The 17612-nt window shown below is 46.5% G+C and overlaps 1 protein-coding gene across 6 annotated transcripts in view; it reads right to left on the bottom strand.

Moving 5' to 3' along the window:
• Window positions 1-17612, bottom strand: part of HMOX2 (heme oxygenase 2) — a 36164-nt gene that overhangs the window by 1617 nt on the left and 16935 nt on the right. For 4 of the 6 annotated variants that reach the window (XM_019011802.3, XM_019011799.4, XM_055365168.2 and 1 more), the window contains 3 exons: window positions 2694-2820; window positions 1289-1406; window positions 92-583 (listed from right to left, as the gene is read on the bottom strand). In XM_019011802.3, coding sequence (XP_018867347.1) covers window positions 92-583; window positions 1289-1406; window positions 2694-2779 — 696 coding nt within the window. In that variant the 5' untranslated portion in view covers window positions 2780-2820. Of the gene's footprint in view, window positions 1-91; window positions 584-1288; window positions 1407-2693; window positions 2821-5330; window positions 5353-12908; window positions 13064-17612 lie in introns of those variants that run through there. The other 2 variants (XM_019011800.3, XM_055365169.1) reach the window with 2 other exon arrangements.

The following is a 17612-nucleotide window of genomic DNA, read 5'->3' as shown; positions in this document are numbered from 1 at the left end:
GCCATGTGTGCCTTCCTGGGCCACTATGGATCTGCTACCACTGTCAAAGTTTCCCTCTTCAGCCCTGGCAGCTGGCAGCCCCCAATAGTACCTGCATGTTATACTCAAAAGCCTTGTTGGCCTCCTCCACGATCCTCTCTTTGGTCTTCATGTTCAGGTCCAGTGCATTCATCCTGGCCCGGTAGAGCTGCTTGAACTGCTGGGCATTGTCCACATTCTCAAACAGGTAGAACTGGGTCCCTTCCCCTGTGCTGGGGAGTTTCAGTGCTCGCTGGGCCACCTTCTTCAGCACCTGGCCCCCCGAGAGGTCCCCCATGTAGCGGGTGTATGCATGGGCCACCAGTAGCTCCGGCTCATTCTGCCCTATGTAGTGGATCCGCTCCACGTACTTTTGGGCAGCCTTGGGGCACTGCACCTGCTCCTCCCAGTTTTCACCAAAGAAATACTCCATGTCCTTGGTCAGCGCCTCCTTCCGGTGCAGCTCCATGGGGAAGTACAAAGGGGCAAAGGCTGGATGGTCCTTGTTGCGCTCCATTTCCTCCTCGAGGGCTGAGTATGTGAAGTAAAGTGCCGTGGTGGCCAGCTGTGGAGGTGACAGGAGGAGGCCAGCTATGCCTGAGCACACCACATCTGAGCAGCTGGATGCAGAGGCTCAAGTGACAACGCCCAACCCCAAAGACCCAATCCTATGGCCCATTTTTATGTAGTGAATTATTTAACACACAAGGAAGCTTTTGTTTCTTAAAGGAATGGCATGGTGAAGTCTTTGGAACACGCATACTTTTGCTTCCTTCACACCACTATGTTATTCTATCTAAGCCATGAGAACCAATTTTTTTTTTTTTTTTTTTGGCGGGGTAAAGAGTCTCACTCTGTCACCCAGGCTGGAGTACAGTGGGACGATCTCAGCTCACTGTAACCTCCGCCTCCCAGATTCAACTGACTCTCCCACCTCAGCCTTCCAAGTAGCTGGGAGTACAGGCATGCGCCACCACACCCGGCTAATTTTTGTATTCTTAGTAGAGACAGGGTTTCACCATGTTGGCGAGGCTGGTCTCAAACTCCTGGCCTCAAGTGATCCACCTGCCTCGGCCTCCCAAAGTGCTGGGATTACAGACATGAGCCACCGTACTCAGCCGAGAGCCAGAGCTTAACGTCAAGAAGGAATGGAGTGTGGAGAAAAGCCCAGCTTTTCCCTCAGAGTGGCTCCAGGGGCACTTTTCTCATGGGACCAAGGCCCCCACCCCAACCCCGTATGACAGTCTGGAACCCAATGCGGGGCACAAACCTTAAACAGCTCCTTCTTAATGTTGCCTTTCAAGAAGTCCTTGACAAACTGAGTGTTTTCTGCCCGGTCGTGTGCTTCCTTGGTCCCTTCCTTCAGGAGCTCCGAGAGGTCAGCCATTCTGTGGAGAGATGGGAGGTGTTTGTGTGTCAATTAGCCCTTCCCAGCTTTCCAGAAAGGACCACAGAGAGAAGATTGAGTCCAGACCCCAAGGTGACCACCTGTTGTACTGGAGGCTGGGGCTTCTCAGACACTTCACTCCAACACAAATAGCAGCAACTTGTCAGGGAACACAGGGCAAGCAGACATGACAGTCTGTTCCAAGGACTCAGGACACAAGGGATAACTGTGGCCTGCTCCTTGAAAGTAGTACCCACGTCCATGTGTCTGTGTTGGGAACCACCCAAATGAGCAATGCTTTGCTTCTGTGGCCACCTAGTGGTCGAAGAGACACACATCTGTATTCCCTTCAGTATTTGCTGGCTTCTCTAAGAACAGCCTGCCTTGGAACGTGTCTTCTGGAATTCACACACCTCAGTAAGGCTGTGACCATGGGTCTCCTCAGATGGCCCTACTGCCTTCCTCCCACCTTGGACCCACAGCTTCTTTGGGACTATATGTGACTAGGACCAAGCACGGAAGGATGCAAAGGAGACAACCGAGAGGCTAGGGCCAGGACGTTGGGTTTGTGCTGCTTAACGAAATTACACAGTTGTAAAGGTGTGTGGATGGATGGACAAGGCAGAAAACATGTGATCCTAAAGATGGTGGTACTTGGGCAGGAGCTTACATGTGTCCACACAATCCATCTACAAGAGTGAGAAAAATTTGGCCTTATCATGGTCTGGCTTCTGCTGTCTTCTTTAGGAGATTAGCTCGTTATCATCCATGTGCTGAGAATCAATTTATTATTAGCAATTATTTCAAGGGATAAAAAAAAAACTTGGCCAATGACAGGGCTATAATGAGAGGCTAATGATGCAGAACAGGGCCTGGAAGCTCAGGTTTAGCATGAGCTGTCCCTATACAGAGTAAGGAAAAGCTGCCCTGCAGTCTTTTATGTGGTAAAAGACTGAACAGAGCCAGCTTTGCCTGCGTTTACCCTTTCTCAGCCCAGATGAGGAAACGCGCAAGTTTTTAAGAAGAAAAAAGGATAACTACCATCAAATCCTATCAGCACTCCCAGGAGCACCTGCCCTGCCTCCTTGGATGAGACAATGGACCAGTGGGGAGAGTTCTAAGCAGCCGAAGCTGTATGCGGTCCCTGCAGGGCCAAGCAGGCACCCAGGGGTCCAGAGCTCATGGCCCATGGCCACTCCCCAGTGCTGCCAACAGACAAAACCAGGTGTGCTGAGCACGACAGGTGCTGGGCCCATCTGATTCAGTGCAGCCAGCCCCCATCGCTCACCTCATTTGGTTCTCCTTCTCTACGGCCCCAGAGTTCTTTTTTTCTGATTCGTCTACCCCCTCTGAGGTTTCCACTTCCGCTGACATTGCTGCTGGGTGTGGTTCTTGCTGCTCTCGCTCCTCTGGTCCTGCAGAGACACAAGGAGCTGGTGATGTGGCACCCACGGCAGTCACTTCCCCAAATACCTGTCGGTTCTGCTTTCCTCGGAGCGAATGTAACCAAGGTGACACCCACACACCCCAGGATTGTTTTCTTTAAAATAAAGCTCTGCCATTACTGGGACCATAGTGGAATATGGAAAAAATCTGAATATGAACAATGTATTAGGTAATAGCATTGTATTGACATTAAGCTTGCTGGTTTTTAAAAATAATTGTACTGCGATTATATAAGAGAATGTCTTTGTTCCTAAGAAATACACACTGGGGTATTCAGAAGCAAAGGTACACTGCCTGCAACTCCCTGTCAGATGGTTCACAAGACAGTGTGTGTGCATGTGCATATGCTGCAGGGTGGGGGACACTGGCAAGTCAGAAAAGCAAACAAGGCAAAATCCTAGCAGTGAATCTGGGGAAGAGGTATGAGAATTCTTTGTACTATTCTTACTATTTTTCTGTATGCTTAAAACTGTATCAAGGCAGGGCACAGTGACTCATGCCTGTAATCCCAGCACTTTGGGAGGCCGAGGCAGACTGGAGTTTGAGACTAGCCTGGTTAACATGGTGAAACCCTGTCTCTACTAAAAATACAAAAAATAGCCGGGCATGGTGGTGCACACTTGTAATCCCAGCTACTCGGAAGGCTCAGGCAGGAGAATCTCTTGAGCCCAGGAGGCAGAGGTTGCAGTGAGCCGAGATCACGCCATTGCACTCCAGCCTGGGCAACAAGAGCGAAACTCTGTCTAAAAAAAAAAAAAAAAAAAGACCGTATCAAAATTAAAAGTTAGGCCAGACACGGTGGCTCATGCCTGTAATCCCACCACTTTGGGAGGCCAAGGTGGGTGGATCACCTGAGGTTAGGAGTTCAAGACCAGCCTGACCAACATGGAGAAACCCTATTTCTACTAAAAATACAAAATTAGCCGGAAGTGGTGGCGCGTGCCTGTAATCCCAGCTACTCGGGAGGCTGAGGCAGGAGAATCGCTTGAACCTAGGAAGCAGAAGTTGCAGTGAGCCAAGATCGCGCCACTGCACTCCAGCCTGGGCAATAAGAGTGAAACTCTGTCCAAAAAAAAAAAAAAAATTGAAAGTTACCAAAAACAAAGAAAACCTCAAAAACCTTAGGGAAACAAAAAGCTTGGCAAGCAACGCACAGTTCCACCCCTCTGCAAGCGTGCTGAGGCCAGTTCATCCTACCTGTGAGAGGCTGGGTGCCTTGTGCAGAAGGCAGCCTACAGGAGTTACCAAAAAAGTAGACTGTCCCTAGCCTATTCAGGACTTTGCTAGGCTGAAGGAAATATTAAGTTGGCCAATCAATTCCCATTGCCTGCTGCAAATGCTGAGCCTTTGTCAGCCAAGGAAACACAGTCCCATAACAAGGCAAGCTCATCCTCCATCCCTCGGGGCTTCTGCTCAGGCAATGTAAGGCGCAGCCCATTTGGGGAACCTTCCACATGAATAGCAGCACAGTAGCACCAACAACTAATAAAGTAACTCACAAAGACAGAACTGGGACCAAATCAGGCCAAATTGGGCCAAGGAAAAAGAACTTATTTACTGAGCATTTTCTATGTGCTCTACCCAGAAACAGGTGTCAAGAAGAACACAGAAGTGTTAAGAAATGGTCCTTAAAAGGCCCAAGGCACATATCCTTCCTGAGTTTTCTCTAGATACCTAGTTACATTTTTGTTATCTTTTAGGATATTATAGTACATGGTTTGCTCACTGAGGTCTTTTTGAACTATCTCTCTCACCTTTAGATTTAGCATCTCTACTGGGATTATTTTAGGAAGTCAAGCAATAACTCATATAGCACAATGCCTACCATGTGGTAAGCACTCAATGAATGTTACATCATGATCATACTTTATTTTGACTGAGGCTTAGTGATGTCTGAGAACACTCAGAAAATAAACATCGGGATGTACAGAAAAATGGAACCTTCTCTTGACTCCAAATCAGAGACACTCTACTCTGCAATAACGCTGATGAACTGTACGGTGCACAGCACAGTCTGGAAGAATGTGAAAGCAGGCAGGTATTACATGCAGGGAACAGTATGCAGAGGGCTTCCTGGGGCAGGACCCTCAACACAGACAGGATATGGGGCAGGGCTGGGGGAGGGCCTCCAGATCAAGGGAATATTATGAACAAAGCCAGAAATGGGTAGTTCACAGAGATAGCATAAGGCTGCCCAGCTGTGCGTCCACTTACCAAGGGGCAAAAACAGGCATTGCAAGCTGTAGAATAAGCCTCACGTGGGCCTTCAGACCTTGATTTATAAATGTTTTCTTTTTTTTTTTTGGTAAAAGTACAGCTTTGCTGGCCGGGCGCGGTGGCTCACGCCTGTAATCCCAACACTTTGGGAGGCCGAGGTGGGCAGATCACGAGGTCAGGAGTCCGAGACCAGCCTGGCCAACATGGTAAAACCCTGTCTCTACTAAAAATACAAAAATTAGCCACGCATGCTGGCACACACCTGTAATCCCAGCTACTCAGGAGGCTGAGGCAGGAGAATCGCTTGAACCTGGGAGGCGGAGGTTGCAGTGAGCCGAGATTGAGCCATTGCACTCCAGTCTGGGGAACAGAGGGAGAGTCCATCTTAAAAAAAATTTTAAAAGGCCAGGCATGGTGGCTCACGCCTGTAATCCCAGCACTTTGGGAGGCCGAGGCAGGCAGATTACCTGAGGTCAGGAGTTCGAGACCAGCCTGGCCAACAAGGTGAAACCCCGTCTCTACTAAAAATACAAAAATTAGCGAGGCGTGGTGGCACACGCCTGTAATCCCAGCTACTTGGGAGGCTGATGTAGGAGGATTTCTTGAGCCTGGGAGACAGAGGTTGCAGTGAGTCGAGATCATGCCACTGCACTCCAGCCTGGCCAACAAAGTAAGACTCTGTCTCAAAAATAAATAAATAAAATACTTAAAATAATAATAAATAAATAATAAGAACAGCTTTGCTGTACACCCTTGAGGACCCTGAGAGCCAAAATTTGTCTCTGGCTGCTCAGTTCTCAGGCAGCAGAGAAAAAGGTGCTGGGATGAAAACACTGAGCTATCTAGAGGAGGGAGGGGTGCAGTAAAGAAAGGGTCCTGGAGCCTCTAGATGGGTGATGGAAGTAAAGGACCAGGATGAGGGCACACACACACACCAGGCTGAGGGTCCAGGTACCCCAGGACCACAGGCCCCATGCGCCTTACAGGCAAAATGAGGCAAAGACAAGTGCCATCCATGGCCCAGGTTACCAACTGCAGTAACTTGAGTGTGCTTCTTGCCATTTGCACCTAATTATCATGCTGCACAACAGTGATGGGGAACGTGATTAAATCTCATTAACTGTGTTTTACTCAATAATAACTGCATGCTCTGGGAGAGTATTGTCTTGCTTAATTAAACAACAAGTCCTTTTGCTTCTCCGAAAAATACAAAAAGGAGCCAGGCACAGTGGTTCGCACCTATAATGCCAGCATTTAGGGAGGCCGAGGTGGGCAGATCACCTGAGGTCAGCAGTTCGAGACCAGCCTGGCCAACATGGTGAAAGCCCATCTCTACTAAAAATACAAAAATGAGCCAGGCATGGTGGTGGGCACCTGTAATCCCAGCTACTCAGGAGGCTAAGGCAGGAAAATCCCTTGAACCCAGGAGGTGGAGATTGCAGTAAGCCAAGATCATGCCACTGCACTCCAGCCTGGGCGACAGAGCAAGACTCTGTCTCAAAAAAAAAGAAAAAAAAAAAAAAGGAAGAGAAAGCTGCTTCCTTTGGCACCCACTTGGGCATTTTCTCAGCAGCACTTTGCTTGTGTTAGCTCTCCTTGGGCACACCCTCTTCAACCTTACTCCTGTGTGCCAGCTCCTGGTCCTGACCTCCCAGCCCGTGAGAAGCCAAACTCTGGACCAGAGCTATCTTTTCCACTGCTACAGCTCCAGGGTCTGGAAAATACTAGACTCTCAATAAATACTTGTTGAGTAAAAACATCCAACTAAAAAAAAATACAGGGAGAGGAAGGAAGGAGAACATCTTGTGCATGATGCCAATAATATGCAATTTTTTGTAATCTGCTGTCCACGACTTCAAATTTTCTACACTCAAAACAGGTTCTACCGATTTTACTTTGAAGGAAAGCTAACAGGAAGAATACTGAGTTCTCAAGGCGGGCTGAAAGTACCAACTACCATCTGTACAGACCTGGGGGCTGGGGGCAGAGGAGGCTCCTGGGAAGGTTCGGTTAGCATATTCAACCCACAGACTGGGGCCAGGGGAGGCGACCTTGTGGCCTAGCCACTGTCCAAGGGAGTGGCCACACAGTGTGGCATTCAGAGGCCACCTTGCAACTGCAGAAACATAATTTTTTTTCACTTTCTGAAAAGCTACATGTCCAGACTTAGTCTGGCTGGTTTCTATACTTGAATGCTCTTTTCTTTGCAGGAACCATTGGAATCTCTAGAAAATTGAGGGCCAAACCATAAACGTAGAACCTTTTTAGACTTCAATCTCTAATATCCACAAGAAGCTACATGTTCCCCACCCCCACAAAAGAGAAAAAAAGATCCTAAAATATTCCACTCTGGGAAATACACTTCAAGAAATAGTAATAGTAATTGTAATCTGTATCAAAATAATACCCAGCCATACTATGATGTTAGGAAAAAAACAACACACAGCCTAAGAACAAAGGGCATGACTGCTCAAACAACAGTCAACAATGGAATCCTGGCACAGCCGGGGCAAGTTGATAAGCTGTGTTCATGCATGGAAAAGCCTACAGAAACTTTTTTTTTTTTTTTAAAAGGATCCCAAACACTGACTATAACTGTGTGCAAAAGTATACTGATAATGACAAGTGGGAAATTTGGAGAGCTATAAATACTTGTTTTTTGTTGGACTTTTTAGCCAACTGGCTGCTTCTTTTATATGGAGTGACTCAATTCTCTTGGAAAGAAAAAGGGAAGAGGGAGGGGAAGGCAGGGAAGGGAAGGGAAAAAAGAAACCAAGAGACAGGAATTGGACCAAGCAAACCAGCTAAGATCCCGCACTGCATTAACTAACTAGTCAATGGAAGCTCCTGGGTCCTCTTTTCTGTTACAAATTCTAGAAAGGCCAGTCTACCCTCTCTCTTTCCCATTTCCAAAAAACTGGGACCCTCTGTTTATAAAATCTACCTCCACTACTCCATAATTCCAGTACTCCTAGCTGTTCACCTGATCAGCTGCTGATTCTCATTCCAACACCTGAGCTAACAGAAGCAGTAACAAAAGTTCCTATCACAGTTATTTCAAGCAAAAGAGGTTCCTTTAGACCAGCTCAGCAGATCCAGAACACTGTCTCAAAGCTTTTGCTCCTGCTAAATTGCTGGCATGAGGCACCACCAGGACTTCTGAGACAACGAAGATGGTAAATCCTCCTCCATGGAGACTAAGTCCAACAAATTTCAGGTCAGGTAACTCAGTGCATTGCTGCCAGGTGGGAATATAATCTAAGGACTATATTATAATTCATTTCCCATCTGGTCATACAGAAAGGAACAATAAAGACTTCTTTGCCCTGGAGAAACCTGAACTGAAGGAAGAGAGCAGGTTGCTGAGCTCAGCCAGCACCGAGAGTAAGGAACAGCAGACTGACTCACTCCCTGGAATGAGAACAATTCTGCAGGCTTCTGACTCAATGAAATAGTGACACTTGACAGTGACCAGCTACTGCACTGCATGAGATGCCCACAACATGAACTCGGGTTGTTATCCCACAAGCACAGGGAGGCTAAGTGGCTGCTCAGAGACTTCTGCACTGGGACTCCACCAGTGCTCCCTCCCTGCTGAACAACTTGCAGTTGGGCATCAGGATTCTTACCATCACCCTGGATGGGGGTCCCCTGCCTGCTTCCTAGAAGGCTGTTCGCAGCTCAGAGCTCACTCCGATATAAAATTGCCACCATATTAATATGAGGTGATTACGCTTCAGCTTCCACAACTGACTGTCATCCTGTCTTCCCAGCTAAACCAAAAGCTTCCTACAAGAGAGATCCAGATTCCCTCAGATTCAGATCAGGGTCCAATATGACTTATAGGCCAGCACCCTGGGGAGCATCCAACCTGAGTTACAGCTGTTGCAAATACACAGATGGAGTTCCTACTAAGAAAGCCAGTTAAATAGAGGATTTGTGTGCCTGTGCCTGTGTGTGTAACAAGAAAATAACAGTTAAATTCTAAAATACCAAGTAAAGTAATACAAATTTTTAATTGGGTCCCATGTCTCTAAATTAACTGTATGAAATCTGTTTTGACTTCTCTTCAGATCTGACTTGACTCCTAAGTTTTTAACTGACAATTATATTTATGGGGTATAGTGTGATGTTTGGACACATGCATACATTGGGGAATAATTAAATCAGGGTTATTAACATATCCATCAGCTCATATGCTTATCATTTCTTTTTAGCAATTTTGAAGTATACAATACTATTATAATATTAACTATATTAACTATAGTCACCAGGCTGTAAGGCAGATCATCAGACCTTATTTCTCCTAACTGAAATTTTGTACCCTTTGATCAACATCTCCCCTTTCCACACCCACCATTCCCTTCCCCCAGCCGCTGGTAACCAACATTTTACACTCTCCTTCTATAACTTTGACTTTTTCAGATTTCACATATAAGTGATATCATGCACCATTTGTCTTTCTTTGTCTGGCTTACTTCACTTAGCATAATGTCCTCTAGATGCATCCATGTAGTCACAAATGACAGAATTTCCTTCTTGTTTATGGTTGAGTAGTATTCCATCGTGCATAAATACCAGCTTTTAAAAATCCATTAATCCACTGTGTGCTGCGAAGACTAAGTGGGCTAACATGTATGAATGTTTGACAAAATGCAGCACCACCTCGAATACTGAGCTCTTACTGAGGAAGTCGCTGGTGAGAATGAGCAATTGGGTGATTGTTAAACACTGAGGAAGAAAAAGAAATCCAGCAATTTCAGATAGTTCTGGGCAGGTCACCTGAGGACTTCTGACTCAGACCTCATTCTCCAGCAGCGTCAGGAAATAGGAATATCTGCCCTTTCTAAGGTGAGCCACGTGACCACTGCAGACTAGAATACCCACATTGCAGATGCCACTGGAGATTGGCTGAGCCACATGTTTGGGGCAGCAGACAGAGCTCAATCAGTTCTAATCCAATAAGGCACGAGATAACAGAGACTTCTCAACACCCTGAAGAAGCCACATCATCTAGAACTACAGCTTCTGAGTTTATAGAATAAATGGCCTGAGGTCTCCTCTGAACTCTGGTACTACCACTCCTCAGGAAATGTTATACATAAGCCCTTTCATTTCAATCGCTGGGGGAATTCAATCCCACAGTTCACTGAATGGAAGAATAAATATTAACCTCTTGATAAAAGAGCAAATCCAGGCTGGGTGCAGTGGCTCACACCTATAATCCCGACACTTTGGGAGGCCAAGGTGGGAGGATCACCTAAGCCTAGGAGCTCAAGACTAGCCTGGGCAACACAGTCAGACCTTGTCTCTACGAAAAATAAAATAATTAGCCAGGCGTGGTGACACACGCCTGTAGTCCCAACCACTCGGGAAACTGGGGCAAGAGGATCTTTTGACCCCAGGAGTTCAAGGATGCAGTGAACTATGATCACACCGTTGCACTCCAGCCTGGCAAGGGAGTGAGACGCAAAAAAAAAAAGAGCAAGTTAAGACTGAATCCAGCCGGGTGTGGTGGCTCATGTCTATAATCCCAGCAGTTTGGGAGGCCGAGCGGGTAGATCACCTGAGGTCAGGCATTCAAGACCAGCCTGGCCAACATGGCAAAACCCCATGTCTACTAAAAATATAAAAAAATTAGCCAGGTGTGGTGGTGTGTGACTCTAATCCCAAATACTCGGGAGGCTGAGGCACGAGAATTTCTGGAACCCAGGAGGTGGAGGTTGCAGTGAGCCGACAGTGCCACTGCGCTCCAGCCTGCGCAACAGAGCAAGACTGTGTCTCAGAAAAAAAAAAAAAAGACAATGAATCCTGGAAAAGTGGGGACTCTGGGGACACAAAGCACTTGAGTCAGATTACTAAATAAGCACTTGCACGTTTGGGCAAGAAGGCAGGCAAAAGCAAAACAACTGCAAACTAATTTAAAGGCATTAACCTCTTAAGTAACCTCAAAAACTGACAAGAGACCGGTTGTGGTACCTCAAGCCTGTAATCTCTGCACTTTGGAACGCTGAGGCAGAAGGATCACTTGTGGCCAGGAGTTCAACACCATCCTGGGCAACAAAGTGAGACTCCCTCCATCTCAAAAAATATATTGAATAAAAAAAAAACAACTGAATAGCAGTTCAAGAAGTCCAAGACTTTTCTTGCAGGCTCTTTTACTGGAGAAGAGAAGTGTGCTCATCTCTAGCCATGTTCAAATACAACTGAGCAAGCAGTGAAGACAGACACCAAGGACAGAATCTGAGACACTGAAATGAGTTCAAAGAAGGGGCCTGGAATCGACTATTGTTGGGACAACGATGAGTCCTGGTAGAGTCTTCCTATTATAACTGAAATAAGCACAAGACTTGCCCCTGTTCCCTGACTGCCACCTCGCTTTATATGAGGAGAATGTGTCCCAGGGCTGAGAAGATGAGGATTCTTTAGTTCCATAAGCAGCACCAGGAGCGGGAGGGGTGAAATCCTGAGTGAATTCTAAAATGGTTCTGGTGGGATTTTTACAGGGACAGAGGCTAGACTTCACGCATCCCACAGGGCTGGCTTTAACTGATGAAACCCTGGGTCATCCCTAGGTTACCATCAAGCAAAAATTATTCCAACACTGAACAACCTTGAAAGCAGGTGTCCTGTGGATAAGTGGAGTCCGTCATGTTTCCTTTCATACAGGCACAAAAATTGTCACCTGTAAGCTTCAGCTTCTATCATAAACAAGGACTGTGAATAGCATTTGGGGGTGGAGGGAAAAAAAGTAGGTGATTAAGATGCATATGCAGAACTGTCATTTTGGGAAACCTGAGAGTGCCATCAGCTCCCAGGTGCTTTCCTCTCTATAAACAGCCTGAAGCCTTAGAAGCCATTCCTGGAGGCTGGTACTGGTAGCTCACACCTATAATCTCTGTACTTTGGGAGGCCGAGGCTGAAGGATCACTTGAGTCCAGGAGTTTGAGACCAGCCTAGGAAACATAGTGAGACCCCCCGTCTCTACAAAAAAATAAAATTAAAATAAAATAATTTTTTTTTTAAAAGAAGCCATTCCTGCCTTGGCAGAAGGCCCTCAAGTTCACCCAAGAGAGCACCAGACTATAAGTCTGACAGACCTGGGTATACCAGGCTAAGTCACTTTCAAGCAATGTCTCATTGGCTCTGAAGAAACTAAAGATCAAGAGAATTAACATGGGCAAGGTCACTCAGAGAGCTAATGGTCAAGTTGAGACTAAACTTGAGTCATTCTGAATGCAAGGTGACTCCTCCTGTGTCCCTGGCTAATCCTCATTGGTGCCTGCATGTGAGATTAGTATAGTGTCACCACAGACTGCTAGCAACAAGGAAACTGAAGTTATGGGCTACAGAGGCACTCGTACCACACTGCATTTATGCATGCAGTAGAGAGGTTAAACTACAGCCTGTAATTTGTTGTTTTAGTATGAAAAGTGAGCAAGAGGCCAGGCATGGTGACTCACACCTATAATCCCAGCTCTTTGGGAGGCCAAGGCGGGCAGATCACTTGAGGTCAGGAGTTCGAGAGCAGCCTGGCCAACATGGTGAGACCCCAACTCTACTAAAAATAGAATTATTAGCCAGGCGTGGTGGCGCACACCTGTAATCCCAGCTACACAGGAGGCTGAGGCAGGAGAATCGCTTGAACCCAGGAGGTGGAGGCTGCAATGAGCTAGATTGATCCACTACACTCCAGCCTGGGCAACAGCGCGAAGACTCCATCTTTAAAAAAAAAAAAAAAGAAAGAAAAGTGAGCAAGATTCTATTATTTCTGAGAAATAAGTGCTCAGGCCCAGTTGAAGATTCCGAAGTTGATGCTGCTTGTCCCTAAAACACTCACCTTGGCTCACTCAAATTACACAACAACCTGAGAAGATTGTTCCCTGGTGAGATCTATTTTTGATGACTAACAGGGCAGGCCAAGGCTGGTTCCAGCAGGGGAGGATGGCATACCCCACCACTCAGTGCCTGAAAAGAGGCAATCAGATCTGCCAGACCTTAGTGGACAATGAAGCCAGGGGCTCCAGAGCATCCCTATACCAAACGGAGGTCACAATAGGGTCTGCATATCTCTATAGCACCCACTGCCATAGTAATTGAAGAGAAATAGACTAAACTGTGTCAAGCATGTATACAGTGTTTAAAATCTAAGCAGTTCTATCTTTCTGCGTACTGAAATATACTGTGCCTCAGAAATGGTAGTGCAATGGATAGAAAGTATGTTAACATAAACTTCCTGTAAAATTAGTAACTCCATAGGACAAGCCTTTGGTCAATCGAACAAGGTGGCTCCAATTTCTCACTCTGGGCCTGCAAGGTATCTTTACACGTTTCCACAGGCCTATAGAGTAAGGTATTATTCCTAGGCTTCTTCACAATGACTGCCCAGATTCTGGTGGGGACTGAAATTGGGGAAAGGAACAAGCCCAGACCAAGAACCAGTAACTCCACATATGGTTGGCTCATCCTACACAGACTGTGCCTATGGTGGGACGGAACTAGCAGCAGCAGCTATTGGACTTGCTCAAAGAAGGATGGTCGGCTTTCCCAGCACTACCAGCACGCCCTGCCGACACCCAAAGAGTGGTAAGGGGGATGGAATCTGCTTCCTTCTTATCCTCTGACTCACTATCTTAATGCACAAGGCACCAAGAGTGCCTAAAAAAAGGAGGTCCTCAACTGTTTTCCTCCCTTAGTATATAGGGCCTGATTTGCACATGAATGACAACGTCCCGTAGGACTAGTCGGGCAGTGTCCAGAAAGTATATTGCAGATGATGTGAAATTACTAGCAATTAGCTATAAATGCAGCCCTCTCTTCTACTCCAAACAACTTCTCAGAATGAGAGCCAACTTACAGGGATAATGTTTAACCCAATCAAACCCAGACTGGTCTTGACCTCCTAGCCTCAACAATCCTCCCACTTTGGCCTCCCAAAGTGCTGTGATTACAGGTATGAGCCACCATGCCTGGCCAAACTTTTTTTTTTTAGACAGTCTCACTTTTTCACGCAGGCTGGAGTGCAGTGGTGTGATCATAGCTCACTGCAGCCTGGATTTCCCAGGCTCAAGTGATCCTCCTGCTTCAGCCCCCAAAGCAGCTGGGACTACAGGCACACGCCACCACACCTGGCTAATTTTTGTATTTTTAGTAGAGACAGGGTTTCACCATGTTGTCCAGGCTGGTCTCAAACTCCTGGACTCAAGCAATCTGCCTGCCTCAGCCTCCCAAAATGCTGGGAATACAAGCATGAGCCACTGCACCCCGCCCAAACTTATTTTTTTAAAGGCAAAGCATTCATCAACTTCATGGTTAGTAACAAATTATTTGGAACACATCTCATAACCACACTTAAAGCGTAGAAAATCTAAGTGACACAGTGATTACTTAGCAAAATGTACACTAGCTTTCTAGGAAAGCTTTCTAGACACTCCAGCTCTTCAAAGAAACCTTTCAGGATTGGAGCGAAGAGAAAACAGATCACCATGCATTACCCTGCCCAGTCAATGCGTTAAATTTTCACAGCCACGCTTTTTTTTTTTTTTTTTTTTTTTTTTTGTGGCAGAGTCTCAGTGGTGCTATCTCGGCTCACTGCAAGCTCCACCTCCCGGGTTCATGCCATTCTCCTGCCTCAGCCTCCCGAGTAGCTGGGACTACAGGCGCCCGCCACCACGCCCCGCTAATTTTTTGTATTTTTAGTAGAGACGGGGTTTCACCGTGTTAGCCAGGATGGTCTCGATCTCCCGACCTCGTGATCCACCCGCCTTGGCCTCCCAAAGTGCTGGGATTACAGGCGTGAGCCACAGGGCCGGCCCCATAGCCATGTTTTCTACTTTCCTCACCAGTATGTAACTCCCCAGACACGGCCTCCCATCACAACTGTCACTTGGCTGTAACTCGCTAACTGTATAAATGGCATATGTGACTATTAATTTAGATAAATATTTAAATATTTGTATTTCTGTATGTATTATATGATAAGAAGACTGAATCCCTCCATCTGAATGAAAGTTTCTAGAAACTGGGTTCAACAAGTGTAATAGCAGGCATATGCACAGAAGTCCTTTCTGCACAGCACAATACTGACGTGTTCAAAAGACACACGAGGAGCTGGGGCAGTGGACTGGATTTTACAATGATCTCTAGAGCCTGAGCCACAGTAGGCACCCAACAAATGTTAATTAAGATGAGCCTAGCCATGAGAGAATCTACTGGCCACACAGAGGCCAAGAGGCAGCACATGGATGTGGTTAAGGCACAGGCTCTAGAAAGGCACAACCAAGAGCAAACCCTGGTTCTGCCCATCCCAGTTGGGTGGACTTGGGCCAGCTACTTAATTTCTTGGAGTTTCTTTCTTCATCTGTAAAGGACAGTGATAACAATTCCACAAGGTGGGTATGAGAATTAAATGAGATAAATGAGTTATAAAACTGTGACATCATATGGTGCTGATTAATAAAGAAAACGTCACTTGCAATTTAAAATTAATGGCTGAGCCCAGTGGCTCACGTCTGTAATCCCAGCACTTTGAGAAGCCAAGGCAGGAGGATTGCTTGAGCCTAGGAGTTTGAGACCGACCTGGGCAACACAGGGAGACCCCATCTCTACAAAAAACAATTTTTTTGAATTAGCTGGTAGGCAGACGGGGGTGGAGGGAGTGGCATGCAGTTGTGGTCACATCCACTTAGGAGGCTTAGGTGGGAAGATCACTTGAGCCTAGGAGGTAAAGGCGGCAGTGAGCTATGACTGAACCACTGAATTCCAGCTTCCAGCCTGGGCCACAGAGCGAGACTCTGTCTCAAAAAAAGAGGAAAAAGAAGAGAAAAGAAAAAAATATAAAATTAACAAATGTCCCCTAATATTTCCTTTTTCTCCCCACTCCTGGGTTCAAGCAATTCTTGTGCCTCAGCCTTCTGAGTAGCTGGGACTACAGGCATGTGCCAACACACCCAACTAATTTTTGTATTTTTAGTAGAGCCAGGGTATTCCCATGTTGCCCAGGCTGGTCTCAAACTGCTGACCTCAAGTGATCCACCCGCCTCGACCTCCCAAAGTGTTGGGATTACAAGGTGAGCCATTGTGCCCAGCCTTTTTTGCGTTTTTTTGTTGTTATTGTTGTTGTTTTGTTTTTGAGACGGAGTCTCGCTCTGTCGCCAGGCTGGAGTGCAGTGGCGTGATCTTGGATCACTGCAATCTCTGCCTCCCGGGTTCAAGGGATTTTCCTGCCTCAGACTCCCGAGTAGTAGGGATTACAGGCACGTGCCACCACATCCAGCTAATTTTTTGTATTTTTAGTAGAGATGGGGTTTCAGCATGTTGGCCAGGATGGTCTCGATCTCTTGACCTCGTGATCTGCCCACCTCGGCCTCCCAAAGTGCTGGGATTATAGCTGTGAGCCACCACACACAGCCTGTATCTAGTGCTATTAGAATGAAAATGGAGATTCTTCATGACGAACCTCAACTCAAAGCTGTGACCCTCAGTGTAAACCATTTATTTATTTATTTAATTTTTTTTTTTTTAGAGACAGGGTTTTACTCTGTCTGGAGTGCAGTGATGAGATATTAGCTCACTGCAGTCTCTACCTCCTGGGATCAGGCGATCCTCCCAATTCATCCTTCTAAGTAGCTAGGACTACATGTGCGCACCACTATGCTAATTTTAAAAAGTATTTTGTAGACATAGGGTCTCACTATATTGCCCAGGCTGGTCTCGAACTCCTAGCCTCAAGGAATCCTATCACCCTCCCAGTGTTGGGATTACAGTCAGGAGGCACCACACCTGGCCCCTAGTGTAGATTTGATGCTGCCTGTATGGCTTTTCATGGAGACAGTGATATTTCCATTTTTTGTTTGAAAGTATATGGGTGTTAGGCACAGTGGCTCACACCTGTAATCTCAGTACTTTGGGAGGCCAAGGCAGGTGGATCACAAGGTCAGGAGCTCGAGACCAGCCTGGCAAATATGGTGAAACCCTGCGTCTACTAAAAATACAAAAACTAGCCAGATGTGATGGCATGCGCCTATAGTCCTAGCTTCTCAGAACCTGGGAGGTGGAGGTTGCAGTGAGCCGAGATCATGCCACAGCACTCTAGCCTGAGTGACAGAGTGAGATTCCATCTCAAAAAAAGAAAGAAAATAAACAAAAAGAAAAGAAAGAAAAATCTTGGGATTTCTAGCAAAATATATATATTTTTTGAGACAGAGTCTCACTTTGTCACCCAGGCTGGAGCACAGTGGCATAATCTCAGCCACTGCAGCCTTGACCTCCTCAGCTCAAGTGATCCTCCCACCTCAGCCCCCCAAGTACCTGGGACTACAGGCATGCAACACCATGCCCAGCTAATTTTTTGGTATTTTTTGTAGAGATGGGGTTTCACCATGTTGCCCAGGCGAGTCTTGAACTCCTGAACTCAAGTGATCTAGCCGCCTTGGCCTCCCAAAGTGCCAGGATTACAGGAGTGGGCCATAGTGCCCGGCCTAGCAAAATAAATTCTGCAAAAGACCTAAGGGAAGATATCGTTATTGTTTTAGTTTAACTCCTT

The sequence above is a fragment of the Gorilla gorilla genome, chromosome 18 (genome assembly GCF_029281585.2).
Source record: "Gorilla gorilla gorilla isolate KB3781 chromosome 18, NHGRI_mGorGor1-v2.1_pri, whole genome shotgun sequence".
In the NCBI taxonomy this organism is placed as follows: Eukaryota; Metazoa; Chordata; class Mammalia; order Primates; family Hominidae; genus Gorilla; species Gorilla gorilla.
The sequence above is the reverse complement of the archived record's forward strand: the minus strand, read 5'-3'. Positions and strand labels throughout refer to the sequence as shown.